This window comes from Oenanthe melanoleuca, chromosome 13 (genome assembly GCF_029582105.1).
Source record: "Oenanthe melanoleuca isolate GR-GAL-2019-014 chromosome 13, OMel1.0, whole genome shotgun sequence".
NCBI lineage: Eukaryota > Metazoa > Chordata > Aves > Passeriformes > Muscicapidae > Oenanthe > Oenanthe melanoleuca.
Window position 1 is genome coordinate 2,559,605 of NC_079347.1, and position 15,520 is coordinate 2,575,124.

Below are 15,520 nucleotides of genomic sequence, written 5' to 3' on the forward strand. Positions count from 1 at the left end.
AGCACCACGCTCAGCGTGGCCGTGGCCGACAGCGCCGGCCGCCCGTGGTCCTTCACCACCACCACCAGGCTCTGGCGCGCCGCGTCGCGGGCCAGCGGCGAGCGCGCCGTGCGCACCTCGCCGCTGTGCAGCCCCACGCGGAACAGCCCCGGCTCCGTCGCCTTGGCCAGCTCGTACGACAGCCACGCGTTCTGGCCCGCGTCCGCGTCCACCGCCACCACCTTGGCCACCAGCGCGCCCGCCTCCGACCAGCGCGGCGCCAGCTCCACGCCCGACCACGCACCGCCCGAGCCCGAGCCCGCCCGCAGCGCGCCCGCCGGCGGGTACAGCACCTGCGGCGCGTTGTCGTTCTCGTCCACGATCTGCAGCACCACCGACACGTTGCTGCTCAGCGCCGGCGCGCCGCCGTCCTCCGCACGCACCCACAGCCGCAGCTCGCGCACCTGCTCGTAGTCCAAGGAGCGCAGCGCGTACAGCGCGCCCGTCTCCGCCTGCACCGACACGTACGACGACAGCGGCGCGCCCCGCACCCGCCCCTCCGACAGCCGGTAGCGCACGCGCGCGTTCTGCCCCCAGTCCGCGTCCGTCGCGCGCACCGTCAGCACCAGCGCGCCCGCCGCGTTGTTCTCCGCCAGCCGCGCGCTGTAGCGCTCCTCCGCGAACACCGGCGCGTTGTCGTTCACGTCCAGCACCCGCAGCGCCAGCACCGCGCTGCTCTGCAGCGCCGGCCACCCGCCGTCGGCCGCCCGCACCGTCACGTTGTACTCCGACACCTGCTCTCGGTCCAGATCTCTCGCTGTCACCACGCTGTAGTAGCTGCCGTGGGAGCTCTGCAGCCGGAACGGGACATCCCCGTCGAGCGAGCAGCGCACGGCGCCGTTGGCCCCCGAGTCCCGGTCCTGCACGTTCAGCAGGGCCACCACCGTGCCAGATGGGGCATCCTCAGAAATTTCAGTCAGGGCTGACGATACTGTTATTTCAGGTGCGTTGTCGTTCACGTCTGTCACGGTGATCGTAAGTTGCGCTGTGTCGAAAAGTCCCCCACCATCACGTGCCTGCACCTCCAGTTCATACGAGTTACCTTCCTCGAAGTCCAGGCTTCTTAATAACGTGATCGCTCCTGTGTTGACGTCCAGCTGGTATATCTGTGAGACTTTTTCTGTTATTTTCTTTAAAGAGTATTTCACCTGTCCGTTCACCCCCTCGTCGGCGTCGGTTGCCCTGACGGTGACGAGGGTAGAGCCCACGGGCACGTCCTCGGGCACACGCACCGTGTACTCCGCCTGGCTGAACACCGGCGCGTTGTCGTTCGCATCCAGCACCGTCACTCGGATCCGAGCCGTGCCCGTCCGTGCCGGATCGCCGCCGTCCATCGCCCTCAGCACCAGCTCGTGAAACGCCGCCTCCTCCCGGTCCAGCGCCTTCGCCAGCACCAGCTCGGGACGCTGATCGCCGCCGGGGCCCGCCTGCACGGCCAGCGAGAAATGCTCGTCACCGCTCAGCTCGTAGCTCTGCAGGGAATTCCGACCCGAGTCAGGGTCATGCGCGTCTGGCAGAGGAAACCGCGACCCCGGGGCTGTCGTCTCGCTCATGCTGAGTTCTTCATCTGCCTCTGGGAAGCTGGGGGAGTTGTCGTTAATGTCCGTGATTTCCACCTCGATTTCATAAAACTTCATTGCCCCCTCCACTATCAGCTCACAGCGCAGCACGCATTGCTGCACACGATCGCACAGCTGCTCTCTGTCGATCCTCTCCGCCGTCACTAAATGTCCCGTCTTGCCGTGAAGAGAGAAATACTGAGTCCTACCTCTATCTATTAAGCGAAAGCCACGGTCTCGAATATCCGGCAGCTGCAGCCCCAGGTCCTTGGCCACGTCGCCCACGAACGAGCCCTTTGGCATCTCCTCGGGCACCGAGTAGCGCAGCTGCCCCCACGCCGCCTCCCACGCCGCCAGCAGCATCACCCAGAGCAGAGCTCGCTGCCGCCGGCCCCAGCGCCTCCCCGCCGCGCACATCTCCATAGCGGCACCGCTCCTCCGTCTGCAGCTCCTTGCCGCCAAGCCAGACACCTCCGGCTCCGACTCTGCTCCCAGCTTCTCACGGTATTTCAGTCACCGGTTCCTCTGCCTTGCCATAAAATTACTCTGCACCCTGGACACACTCGCAGACCTCCCCGCGGCCGAGCCGCACACCGAGCGAGCGAGTGATCGAGCGGGTCCGCAGCGGGCGGGGCTGCAGCGCTCCGAGCTTCCTCTCGCTCCTCTCGGTCAACAGCGGCGCCCGCAGCCTCCTCCCGGCACTGCAGCACCGAGCGCTGCCCGCCCTGCCTCGCAAACAAGCAGCTCGCGGGACGGGACATAACCGCTGAGACGTCGCTCTTCTCACAGCGCGGACCTCTCGGTTTGGCTTTTGACCACCTGATCTTTGGTTTCATCCCATACCGATTACGAACGGACAGAAGTAATACGCCTCCTGTGACTATGCTATTTCTACCGCCTGGGAAAATGTCTTTATCTTGATCGTATAACAGGGATGGAACCATCTCTCAATATAATGACTGGGGTGTTACGAGTTTTACTGGATACATCCGAAAGCGCAAACTCCTCCACCCGTAACAGTTCTTACACGGCTCGTGCAAGAAGAACAGCCTTTCAGCAGATCAAATTAGTGTTATGGAATAGGAAAACTAACAGTCATCGTGTTCGCAATGGTCACCGAATCCAGCACTGCAAGGCCGGTCTTTGATATTTTGCACCTGCACATCAAACGCTACTCTGGATAACTCTGCATTACTCCCCGAACTCTAATTATGACATCGCAATTTTCCCTTGCAATCTTACTCAATAGAGGTATGACAGTGCTCACGCTGATGACTTAGTACTACCACACAGGGGTTTTTATAATCCTTAAATAAATCGAACCCTATAATATTCCTACAGCAGCCTTCCCTTGAACAAGGGGTTTGGTCCACCGATCAGAAAGTCCAAATACCGACCATCGACAAAAAACTGTCAAGAAGGAAAATTCTCCACACCAAGCCCATCGTGTACACCTCATCCTACACAATAAAGATCTGCTTCTTTCTTTAACAACAAGTAACAAACAGGAAAAATTTAAAAAAATATATTTCAGATGAACCTGAATGGGTCATGAATAAAATGTGATTCAAATCGTTTGAATGGTAAGAACCTCCCACTGAGCCTACCACTCCTACACTCATGAGTCAGCAACTGCCCGTTCGCAACACTTGATGCAAAGAGACACAACAGAAGCGATTATTTCATTTCGAGGAAAAAAATACAACTACAAAAATACACAGAGAAGAAAAACCACAAGAGCTCACTGCCACCAGAGTTACTTAAATATGCACTAAAAAAGAATTCGCTTTACAAACCTGAGTTCCGTCCGGGTCGGCGGGCGGCTCTGCAACCACGGAGCTACTACATAGGCTCGGTTTCTCGCACTCATCCCCGCCCAGGAGCTCCTCCGCCGACAGCACGGGCACCGGCGGCGGAGGCGGCGGCCAAGCGGCCTCGGGCACGGCGCGGGCCGGCGCCGCCACGCACAGGTTGTAGGAGTAGGGCAAGGTGCCCTCGCAGAAGTCGGCCGGGAAGGCGGCGCCGGCCAGCGAGAAGCGCTGCGCGCCCAGGCAGCGCAGCACGGCGGGCGGCCCGGCCCGGCGCAGCCGCGCCACCACGGCCAGCGCCACGCTCAGCACCAAGAGCGCCGACAGCAGCGCCAGCGCCAGCACCAGGTAGAACTGCAGCTCGGCCGCCGCCGCCGCCGCCGCCTCGGCGCCCGCCGGCCGCTCGCTCAGCTCCGGCAGCGCCTCCTGCAAGCTCTCGGCCAGCACCACGTGCAGCGTGGCCGTGGCCGACAGCGCCGGCTGCCCGTGGTCCTTCACCACGGCCACCACTCGCTGCTTGGCCGCGTCCCGCTCGGACACGGCGCGCGCCGTGCGCACCTCGCCGCTGTGCAGCCCCACGCGGAACAGCGCCGGCTCCGACGCCTGCACCAGCTCGTACGACAGCCACGCGTTGCGCCCCGCGTCCGCGTCCACCGCCACCACCTTGGCCACCAGGTAGCCGGCCTCGGCCGAGCGCGGCACCACCTCGAACGGCGCCGCTGCCGGAGCCTCTCCCGCCGCCGCCGCCGCCGCCGCCGGCCACAGCACCCGCGGCGCGTTGTCGTTGCGGTCCAGCACGAACACGCGCACCGTGGCCGTGGAGCTGCGCGCCGGCGCGCCGCCGTCCTGCGCCCGCACCGCCACCCAGAACTCGCGGCACTGCTCGTAGTCCAAGGAGCGCTGCGCGTACAGCGCGCCGCTCCGCGCCTCCACCGACACGAGCGGCGCCGCGCCCGCCGCGCCCGCGCTGCCGCCCGCCAGCCAGTAGCTCACGCGCCCGTTGGCGCCCGCGTCCGCGTCCCGCGCCTGCACGCGCAGCACCAGCGCGCCCGCCGCGTTGTTCTCCGCCACGTACGCGCTGTACGCCGCCTCCTCGAACACCGGCGCGTTGTCGTTCACGTCCGACACCTCCAGCACCAGCTCCGTGCTGCTCCACAGCGCCGGCCTGCCCCGGTCCCGGGCCACCACCGTCACGCGCTGCTCGGACGCCTGCTCGCGGTCCAGCGCGCTCGCCGTCACCACCTTGTACGAGCCGCCCGGCGACGCCACGATCGACAGCGGCGCCTCGCCCGACAGCTCGCACGACACTTGACCGTTCTCACCGGAATCTCTGTCCCGCACTTTCAGCAGGGCCACCACGGTGCCGACGGGCGCGTCCTCGGACACGGGGCTCGACAGAGACAAAATGGTGATTTCGGGAGCGTTGTCGTTTTCATCTGTGATGTCGATCTGCACTTCGCAGTGATCGGTGAGACCGCCGCCGTCAGTAGCTTCTAAGCCAAAAATATATTTATTTTCCTCCTCGAAATCGAGTGCACCCACAGTTCGGACCTCGCCACTCTCGCGATCCACAGAAAACAACAAGCGGACTCCATCTGGGACGTTGGCGAAGGAGTAGGACACACGACCATTGGAGCCCGCGTCCGCATCTGTGGCCCGCACCTGCAGCACCAGCGATCCCGCAGGCAGATTCTCCGGCACTCTCGCCTCGTAGACGCTTTTACTGAACACGGGTGAGTTGTCATTTGCATCCGTCACATTAATGAGAACCTGGATCGTCCCGGACCTCGCAGGTTCCCCGCCGTCAACTGCTGTCAGCACCAGATGAAAGGAGTTTTGCTTCTCTCGGTCCAATGCCCTCTCTAGCACTAATTCCGGCTGCTTCTTTCCACCCGGCTTTTCTTTCATTGACAGTGAAAATGACGGGTCGCTCGTGAGTTGGTATGTTACCATGGAGTTGCTGCCCACGTCTGCGTCTCGAGCCATCTCCAGCGGAAAACGAGAACCGGGAGGGATTAATTCACCGATCTCGAGGTCCAGAACACCTTTGCTGAAGGTGGGAGAGTTGTCGTTCACATCCTCGATGGCCACATCGACGTGGAAAATGTTCAGTGGGTTGTGCACCAGCACTTCGAAGCTGACAGAACAAGCCGCAGATGCGCCGCACATCTCCTCCCGGTCCAGCCGCTCGTTCACGTACAGGTTCCCGTTCTCCTCATTCACACTGAAGTATTGCTTCTCCTCGCTCAGCCGCAGCTTGCGCGCCGGCAGCTCGTCCGCGCTGAGTCCCAGGTCCCGCGCCAGCGGCCCCACGAGCGAGCCTCTGCCCAGCTCCTCGGGGATGGCGTAGCGGACCCGCTCGGCCGCCGCCCGCCACCACACGCACAGCAGCACCGCGCCCAGCAGCGCTCGCCCGCCGCCCGGCCCGAGCCTCTGCCGCCGCCTCACCGCCATTCTCTGCCGCCACAGCTCGCCAAGCTCCTGCCTCCTGCCGCTGCCCTGCCTCCCTCGCAGCCGCTCTCGCCACACACCGCACGCACCGCTCACAGGCAGCGCAGCCAGCCCGCTCGGGCCGCCTCGGACGCCGCTGCTCCCCGCCAAGCGCCGCCTCTCGCCGCCTCTCGCCGCCTCTCGCCGCTGCTGCTGCCGCTGCCGCTGCCGCTCTGGCCGGCGCCGGGCGAGCGAGCAGCCTGCGGGGGCAGGACGCTGCGGCGGCGGCGGCTCCAGCGCCGCTCGGCGGCGGCCAACAGCGACACCCGGAGGCGCCGCCGCGACACTGCAGCCGCCGCACGGCCGCGCTCAAGGGGGCCCGGCTTTGGGCGGGGCTCAGCGCCGGCACCGGCTCCGGGCTCTCTCCTCTGGTGCAAACCGCGAGCGCAGACGCTGGTATTTAATGCGGCTCTGTTTGAGATGTGCTTTTGGTTACATACAGTTCATCTCCTATAGTTCAATCCTAATACTTAGGATGCGGCAGAGCAATAAGGAATGGAATTCAGCAGCTCTTTAAAAAATTTGTGGTACAACTATATCAGGTACATCTACACTAGAGGCCGAGCTCTATGATATTACAGAAAGGAATGACTCTGGGAGGCTTTCAGCTTTCAATCTTGTGTTCCCCGTTCCTCACATGGGACAAATTAAACTGAGAAAGAGATGAGCCTAAAGCAACGTTTAGAGATTTATGCTTACATTGAATAACATTTAATATTTTTTCTGAATCATGAAATTTCTTCTTTTGTGTCTCCATACTTGAGAATCTGACCGTTAAAAAGAGCAAATCCATTTCTGAGTCTTTCATAGAACCAAATAAAGGTGTTTCCCATTGGAATTAGAAACCATTCTATCCGAGCAACACGGTTCATTATTGCAGGATGACTGACATTTACTCTTAGCAAAGGGATCGCATGGAGAAAATGGCACAGGACTTGACCTCAGACATGAAATCTACCTATTTTCCATACAAAACCATTTTGTCACACTGATTTCCTAGATCACACCTAGTCCCTAAGTATACTAGAACTGCATTTTAAATCTTCAGACAAAACCAACTTGGTTTGGATTCTTAGCCAACGCTCCTGAAACTGCCACAATGTATAAATTCACGTTATTTATTTTTGTAGTAGCTACACAACGATGCAATCTGTCTTGTACAACCTTCACATCAAACACCCCAGCCACAGTCATTCCCCTGGAGCATGAAAAAAGTAAACTCCTTGCAACCACAGGTGAAGGCCTCATCCAAATACCAGGACAAATGAAACTTTATACATCCCTTTTATCCCTTTCAAACCATACCACAGTAAACTACAACACTGGCCTTGTTTATGGATAGACAGAGTTCTCTCTGTCATCACACAACACGAAAGCAAATTCTGGAGAAAGACACCATCTAAAGTTTCTCTCACCACTTCTCAGACACCAAGAAACACAACAGGAATGCATACACATGGATTTTTCCACTCATCATAGTAATTTAAACAATTCTGAAATGTTGTAAAGCCTATAAGACCTCATCAGCTCAATTTGTGATCCAGGCACCAAAGTATCACTCAAAGGTAACATCATCTTTCTCCAGCACACGGGTTCTTTGGAGACTGTGTCACTCATTGCAAGGTTTCCATCTGTGCCCAAGAATTATCTTTCACAGAAAGCATCATGAAACAGAAACCAAAATGGCGAACACACACACGGGCCCTTTGAATCCAAATAATGGGATATATATAAAAAAAATTAAGATTAGACAATTTCCAGAAGGTCATGAATACACACTTGAACAAAAAAAACACAGGCCATGTCTCCAATATTACTTTCTCACAAAACAAGTCTCTCCTCAGTCCAAAGACACTCCACCAAAAGAAAAGCTCCTCACACAGCTTCCCATATTTAATTTCTAAACCTGTCTACGTTACAAGTATGAAAATTTCTTCCAATAACTTTAAAAACTTCTTATATTGACACGATCAAGACATAAGGTTTACATCTGCAGAAAGGAGTGGATCAACGCACATTCTTGATGATGATGGCACTAAGGTCAGGCACAGAGTTCAGGGACTTAGCAGGTGATGAATACAGGATTGGCTCCACCCAAAATTCCTTTATGGTACTTGCCATATGAACCTAATGAAACCATTCATTAAAAAAAAATACAACAAGCTACAAACACACAAGGGGAAGCTCCCAGGGCTCCCTACACAGCTGAACTAAGGTGTGATGGGACAAACTTATCATGGTAGAAGAAAATCACATTGCACAGAAGTAGGGCTGAACACTAAAGAAGGAAAAGAGCAAACAGTGTCTCTCCTGTTCCAACAAACCTCCACACTCGGGCCATAGGACTCGTCTCCAGCCCTGCACAATTCCACGGTATTCTTTGACCCTCATAATCTGCAACAACATGTAAACCTCAGATAAAACTTCTCTAACATCCACCACCATCGTCCATGGACTTTTGCCAGGATGGGGAGTTGGATTTCTCTGCAAGGTTCAGTATCCTGACATTTCCGATTATCCCAACAGTAGTAGATACAAGAGAAGGGTATCTAGAAAGTAAAACGCCCACAAAACACCCACTCAGGAGGTCACAGCAATGGCCACGCCCACAGAACCTCGGTGTAATTCCTTTGTACAGTACAAAAGGAAAAATGTTGGGAACCACAACTGCGGGCCCCTTCAATAACTAGAACAAACTGAATTCCTACATCATTCTTTCACCTTTCAGAATGAAAAAAAAAAAAAAAAAAACACCAAAAAAAAAAAAAAAAAAAGTGCAGAACATTTTTAAGCTGTCCTGTATCTACAAAAAGAGATTTTCCACCCTGCCCAAACACGTTCCAAGAGGAAAGACACATCTGCAGATAGTCTCTTTGAAGGAAAAGTGACACACACATTTTCTCACTGTCTGAGAACCATCACTGATACACAAAGGAAATTGGAGCTACTAACTAAAATAAAACACTCTCAAGTTCATAAGAGATATGCAGCCCGGTGAGGACCCACCCATCACTATAACTGCTCAAGGAAACAATTATCCTAGTTCAACACACTTGGAAGATACCAGATTCCCTAAGTTTAAAGTGATCTTACACATGAAGCTACTAAGTGTTATTTCCAAAAAATCTCAACTTGCTCATGCGCATGTGCTATCGGGGAAACACCTGACCCTGCAAAGAATGGAAATTCCACTTCCATATAATGTAACACAATCACTGAGCATAAGTAATGCTGACAGGACTTACACTATCAGGAGTATAAAAGAAGAAAGGAAAAACAGCCTGATAAAAACCACAAAGAACCAACCTCCAGTCAAAAGCAACAATGCTTCTCAAATATGGGCAAGGCTAAAGCTGAAAACAGAAACCACGTCCACATGCCTGCAGCAAGAACACCAGAACAGGGCTGGCAGATGAATAGGGCCTTGCCTTCCATGTCTGCAAATTTTCCATACCCAATACACAGACAAGGGCAAGAGCAGAAGACGAAAGCGCCGTACATTGGATTTGGACCCAGAAACTCACCGAGGGAGCAGTGGGATCCACAGGGAGGGCGCCGGTGGGATCCTCGTCGCCGAGCAGCGGCGCGGGCTCGTCGGGCAGCGGCCGGGCCGGGAGGGTGTCGCAGCAGCTGCCGCCGGCCAAGAAGCGCAGCTGGCTCTTGCGCGAGTCGGCCGTGAGCGACACGTCGTGCGAGTAGGACTGCAGGAAGGCGCGCACGCCGTCGATGCCCACGAAGTGCGAGACGGGCACGCCGCGCAAGGCGCCGCTGGCGGGCGGCAGCAGCTGCTGGCGGCGCCAGCGGCGCAGGCGCAGCGCCAGCAGCAGCAGCAGGAAGGCGACGAAGAGGCAGGACACGGCGGCCACGGCCAGCACGAGCCAGCGCGTCAGGCTCACGGCCGGCTCGCCCGGCTCTGCCGCCGCCTCGTCGGCCGCGCTGCCCAGCTCGGCCAGCAGCTCGGCCACGCTCTCGGCCAGCACCACGCTCAGCGTGGCCGTGGCCGACAGCGCCGGCCGCCCGTGGTCCTTCACCACCACCACCAGGCTCTGGCGCGCCGCGTCGCGGGCCAGCGGCGAGCGCGCCGTGCGCACCTCGCCGCTGTGCAGCCCCACGCGGAACAGCCCCGGCTCCGTCGCCTTGGCCAGCTCGTACGACAGCCACGCGTTCTGGCCCGCGTCCGCGTCCACCGCCACCACCTTGGCCACCAGCGCGCCCGCCTCCGACCAGCGCGGCGCCAGCTCCACGCCCGACCACGCACCGCCCGAGCCCGAGCCCGCCCGCAGCGCGCCCGCCGGCGGGTACAGCACCTGCGGCGCGTTGTCGTTCTCGTCCACGATCTGCAGCACCACCGACACGTTGCTGCTCAGCGCCGGCGCGCCGCCGTCCTCCGCACGCACCCACAGCCGCAGCTCGCGCACCTGCTCGTAGTCCAAGGAGCGCAGCGCGTACAGCGCGCCCGTCTCCGCCTGCACCGACACGTACGACGACAGCGGCGCGCCCCGCACCCGCCCCTCCGACAGCCGGTAGCGCACGCGCGCGTTCTGCCCCCAGTCCGCGTCCGTCGCGCGCACCGTCAGCACCAGCGCGCCCGCCGCGTTGTTCTCCGCCAGCCGCGCGCTGTAGCGCTCCTCCGCGAACACCGGCGCGTTGTCGTTCACGTCCAGCACCCGCAGCGCCAGCACCGCGCTGCTCTGCAGCGCCGGCGACCCGCCGTCGGCCGCCCGCACCGTCACGTTGTACTCCGACACCTGCTCTCGGTCCAGCTCTCTCGCTGTCACCACGCTGTAGTAGCTGCCGTGGGAGCTCTGCAGCCGGAACGGGACATCCCCGTCGAGCGAGCAGCGCACTTGGCCGTTGGCCCCCGAGTCCCGGTCCTGCACGTGCAACAGGGCCACCACCGTGCCAGATGGGGCATCCTCAGAGATCTCAGTCAGGGCTGACGATACTGTCAGTTCAGGTGCGTTGTCATTGACGTCTGTCACAGTTATCGTGAGTTTTGCCGTGTCGAAAAGGGCTCCAGCATCATGAGCCTGCACCTCCAGTTCGTAGGAGTCGCACTCCTCGAAGTCCAGGCTCTGCAACAGACGGATCGCTCCTGTGTTGACATCCAGCTGGTATATCTGTGATGCTTTCTCTGTGATTTTCTTAAAGGAGTATTTCACCTGCCCATTTATCCCCTCGTCGGCGTCGGCGGCTGTTACAGTGACAAGGACGGAGCCCACGGGCACGTCCTCGGGCACACGCACCGTGTACTCCGCCTGGCTGAACACCGGCGCGTTGTCGTTCGCATCCAGCACCGTCACTCGGATCCGAGCCGTGCCCGTCCGTGCCGGATCGCCGCCGTCCATCGCCCTCAGCACCAGCTCGTGAAACGCCGCCTCCTCCCGGTCCAGCGCCTTCGCCAGCACCAGCTCGGGACGCTGATCGCCGCCGGGGCCCGCCTGCACGGCCAGCGAGAAATGCTCGTCGCCGCTCAGCTCGTAGCTCTGCAGGGAATTCTGACCCCAGTCAGGGTCTTGAGCCTCAGCCAGGGGAATCCGCGACCCCGGGGCTGTCGTCTCACCCATTCTGAGCTCTGTTTCTTCCTCTCGGAATCTGGGTGCATTATCGTTAATGTCCGTGATTTCCACTTCGATTTCATAAAACTTCATTTCCCCCTCCACTATCAGCTCACAGCGCAGCACGCATTGCTGCACACGCTCGCACAGCTGCTCTCTGTCGATCCTTTCCGCCGTCACTAAATGTCCCGTCTTCCCATGCAGAGCGAAATACTGCGTCCTACCTCTTTCTATAATGCGGACACCGCGATCTCCTAACGTTGGCAGCTGCAGCCCCAGGTCCTTGGCCACGTCACCCACGAACGAGCCCTTGGGCATCTCCTCGGGCACCGAGTAGCGCAGCTGCCCCCACGCCGCCTCCCACGCCGCCAGCAGCATCACCCAGAGCAGCTGCCGCCGGCCCCAGCGCCTCCCCAACACGCACATCTCTGCTGCTGCCGCCTGCTGCTCAGGTACCGTCGTTGCTGAGGTTCCGCAGCGGACTCTGCTTTCACCGGCCCCTGTCCTAGCCTCTTTCGCCTCCGCACTGTACGGATCCGCACCGTGAGGACGATCGCAGATCGCCAAGCTGCCAACCCAGCGATCGAGTGATCGAGCGGGTCCGCAGCGGGCGGGGCTGCAGCGCTCCGAGCTTCCTCTCGCTCCTCTCGGTCAACAGCGGCGCCCGCAGCCTCCTCCCGGCACTGCAGCACCGAGCGCTGCGATCCTGCCTTGCTAAATCCTGGGGAATGGCGGCACGGAGATGTAGCTTTTCGTCCAGCCTCATCTCCTGCCTCCGCATTTCTCCTGCCGATCACTGCTTTGATCCTCCAGGGCATCACGATCGGGAGGAAGACAAAGGTAGTCCTGGCCGTGGTTCTTAAACCAGACGGGAAACGAATCCCTCACTAATTCCGTTTTATGTAAAAGGAAACACATTTTTCACATTTTACCCTTTACTTTATTGGTAGTCTTCTCCTTGTTTAAAAGCATCTACAACTATAGTCTCAGCGAGAAAACAGGAAGATTCCACATCCCGAAAAAAACAGAGCTGTCAGCTTGATTAACACAAGCGGGACGAGAACAACTGCATGATTCCTTAAGTCAGGAACCTAACTGCTACAGGATTGAATTACACGTCCAAATACAGATGCAGCTTAAACTCTCAACGGAAAGTTTAATGCTCCAAATCTTTGATATCACTTCCTAAAATAAACCGAATGTTTCATTAGTTCATACCAATTTCCATACAATCAAGGCATTCTAGGTTTCCTCTTTTTTTTTTTTTTTTTTTTTTTTAATCATAGTATAAAGCATTGAAGATCGTAAGTAAACTATTCATCTAAGTGTTTCTGAATCGCGTTGGTACGATATGTTTTCAGGAAAAGAATGACGGAAACGCAGACCCAAAGTATAGGTCTTGCATCTGTGCTACACCACTAATCAATGTGCAAATATCCTTGATTCAAGTGCCTAAATCGTTGTCTGGCCAATTTCCCTGGTATGTGATCCCTTCTTGCAACAGCTGTCCATCCTACTAAACCGAATTTTAAATATTTGCTGTTCTCCATATACCCGAGTTCTCCTAAATCCTCCACACTATGTAAAGAAGATAGAGAAAAAGTCTCTGACAAAGAAATTATTCAACACTCTCAACAGTGTACGAAGTAAAGATCATGAAGAGCAAAACCGAACGAACTGCCAACGTAAATGAAGACATCTAGTCCAGTTACTGTAATCCTCCAGAAAACGGGCAACAACCTCTTTCTTCCCTAAGTTTGGAGAAGGGAACTCTCCACATTCGTGTGCTTTCTAAGTCTAATAGGGACAGACAAAGTTTAAGTAATAGGTTTGCATAAAGCTAGACACGAGTTCCAAGCGCACCCTTTCTGAACAGATCAGTCAGAAAGGAAAAAGCTCCAAAACCAAGCACCAGTGCTCTGAATTCTCCACTCGACTCCATTATGCAGAATCACCCGTTCTACTGCCATAAAAACTAAACCTGCTTTCAGTACTTCAAACACATTCTAATTTATAGATTTCAAATCTGGAAGATAATATCTCTCTGCTGAAGTTGAAACTTCGAACAATGAGGAATTAAGTCTATCCAACTCTCCATGGAGGCGAGATAGACCCTTCCTTATTTCCATCCACCAAGGAGCCAGGAGAGTGCAACTCATAAAAGACACCAGGAAACATGGAAAACCACGTCTACTACCACAAAGTGGAATTATACTCAAAGTAACTCAGCTGCAGCTATTACCAAGGATAAATCAAAAATTTCCGCGGCAAAGTAGAGACACAGATGAGGACTCCCAATTGACATGACCCCAAGAAAAAGTGAGCTAAAAGAACAACCTTCTGGAAAGCTGTATATATAAAAGGAGTTCACATTTCACAGACCTGCGGTGCGTCCTGCCCGCCGGGCATCTCTCCCGCGACGGTGATACTATTCGGGTTCGGTTTCTCGCACTCATCCCCGCCCAGAAGCTCCTCCGCAGACAGCACGGGCACCGGCGGCGGCGGCGGCCAAGTGGCCTCGGGCACGGCGCGGGCCGGCGCCGCCACGCACAGGTTGTAGGAGTAGGGCAAGGTGCCCTCGCAGAAGTCGGCCGGGAAGGCGGCGCCGGCCAGGGAGAAGCGCTGCGCGCCCAGGCAGCGCAGCACGGCGGGCGGCCCGGCCCGGCGCAGCCGCGCCACCACGGCCAGCGCCACGCTCAGCACCAAGAGCGCCGACAGCAGCGCCAGCGCCAGCACCAGGTAGAACTGCAGCTCGGCCGCCGCCGCCGCCGCCGCCTCGGCGCCCGCCGGCCGCTCGCTCAGCTCCGGCAGCGCCTCCTGCAAGCTCTCGGCCAGCACCACGTGCAGCGTGGCCGTGGCCGACAGCGCCGGCTGCCCGTGGTCCTTCACCACGGCCACCACTCGCTGCTTGGCCGCGTCCCGCTCGGACACGGCGCGCGCCGTGCGCACCTCGCCGCTGTGCAGCCCCACGCGGAACAGCGCCGGCTCCGACGCCTGCACCAGCTCGTACGACAGCCACGCGTTGCGCCCCGCGTCCGCGTCCACCGCCACCACCTTGGCCACCAGGTAGCCGGCCTCGGCCGAGCGCGGCACCACCTCGAACGGCGCCGCTGCCGGAGCCTCTCCCGCCGCCGCCGCCGCCGCCGGCCACAGCACCCGCGGCGCGTTGTCGTTGCGGTCCAGCACGAACACGCGCACCGTGGCCGTGGAGCTGCGCGCCGGCGCGCCGCCGTCCTGCGCCCGCACCGCCACCCAGAACTCGCGGCACTGCTCGTAGTCCAAGGAGCGCTGCGCGTACAGCGCGCCGCTCCGCGCCTCCACCGACACGAGCGGCGCCGCGCCCGCCGCGCCCGCGCTGCCGCCCGCCAGCCAGTAGCTCACGCGCCCGTTGGCGCCCGCGTCCGCGTCCCGCGCCTGCACGCGCAGCACCAGCGCGCCCGCCGCGTTGTTCTCCGCCACGTACGCGCTGTACGCCGCCTCCTCGAACACCGGCGCGTTGTCGTTCACGTCCGACACCTCCAGCACCAGCTCCGTGCTGCTCCACAGCGCCGGCCTGCCCCGGTCCCGGGCCACCACCGTCACGCGCTGCTCGGACGCCTGCTCGCGGTCCAGCGCGCTCGCCGTCACCACCTTGTACGAGCCGCCCGGCGACGCCACGATCGACAGCGGCGCCTCGCCCGACAGCTCGCACGACACCTGACCGTTCTCGCCGGAGTCTCTGTCCCGCACTTTCAGCACGGCAACCACGGTGCCAGTCGGGGCATCCTCGGGCACTGGGCTCGACAGCGACAACATCGTAATTCCCGGGGCATTGTCGTTCTCGTCCGTAATATCTATTTGAACCTTGCTGCGAGCCGTTAACCCGCCTCCGTCCGTTGCCTCCAGGTCGAAGATGTATTTATTCTTATCTTCGAAATCGAGGGCACCCGCAGTCCGGATTTCTCCACTATTGTTGTCGATAGTGAACAAAGCGCCTACATCGTCGTGCACCTTGCCGAAGGTGTAAGAAATCTGTCCGTTGGAGCCCGTGTCCGCATCTGTCGCCTGGACCCGCAAAACCAGCGAC

The 15,520-nt window shown here is 58.4% G+C and overlaps 2 protein-coding genes across 2 annotated transcripts in view; both read right to left on the reverse strand.

Moving 5' to 3' along the window:
* The window catches only part of LOC130258913 (protocadherin gamma-A9-like), a 96,951-nt gene that overhangs the window by 57,475 nt on the left and 23,956 nt on the right, over nt 1-15,520 (reverse strand). The window lies entirely within an intron of this gene.
* LOC130258781 (protocadherin gamma-B5-like) lies at nt 3,221-6,154 on the reverse strand. Its single transcript, XM_056502469.1, has one exon. It carries the CDS (start codon nt 5,858-5,860, stop codon nt 3,359-3,361), a length of 2,502 nt encoding a protein of 833 aa, XP_056358444.1. The 5' UTR covers nt 5,861-6,154; the 3' UTR covers nt 3,221-3,358.

What these genes read in the sequence shown, in the direction of transcription:
- LOC130258781 (XM_056502469.1), bottom strand. Translation starts at nt 5,860, where the DNA reads ATGGCGGTGAGGCGGCGGCAGAGGCTCGGGCCGGGCGGCGGGCGAGCG.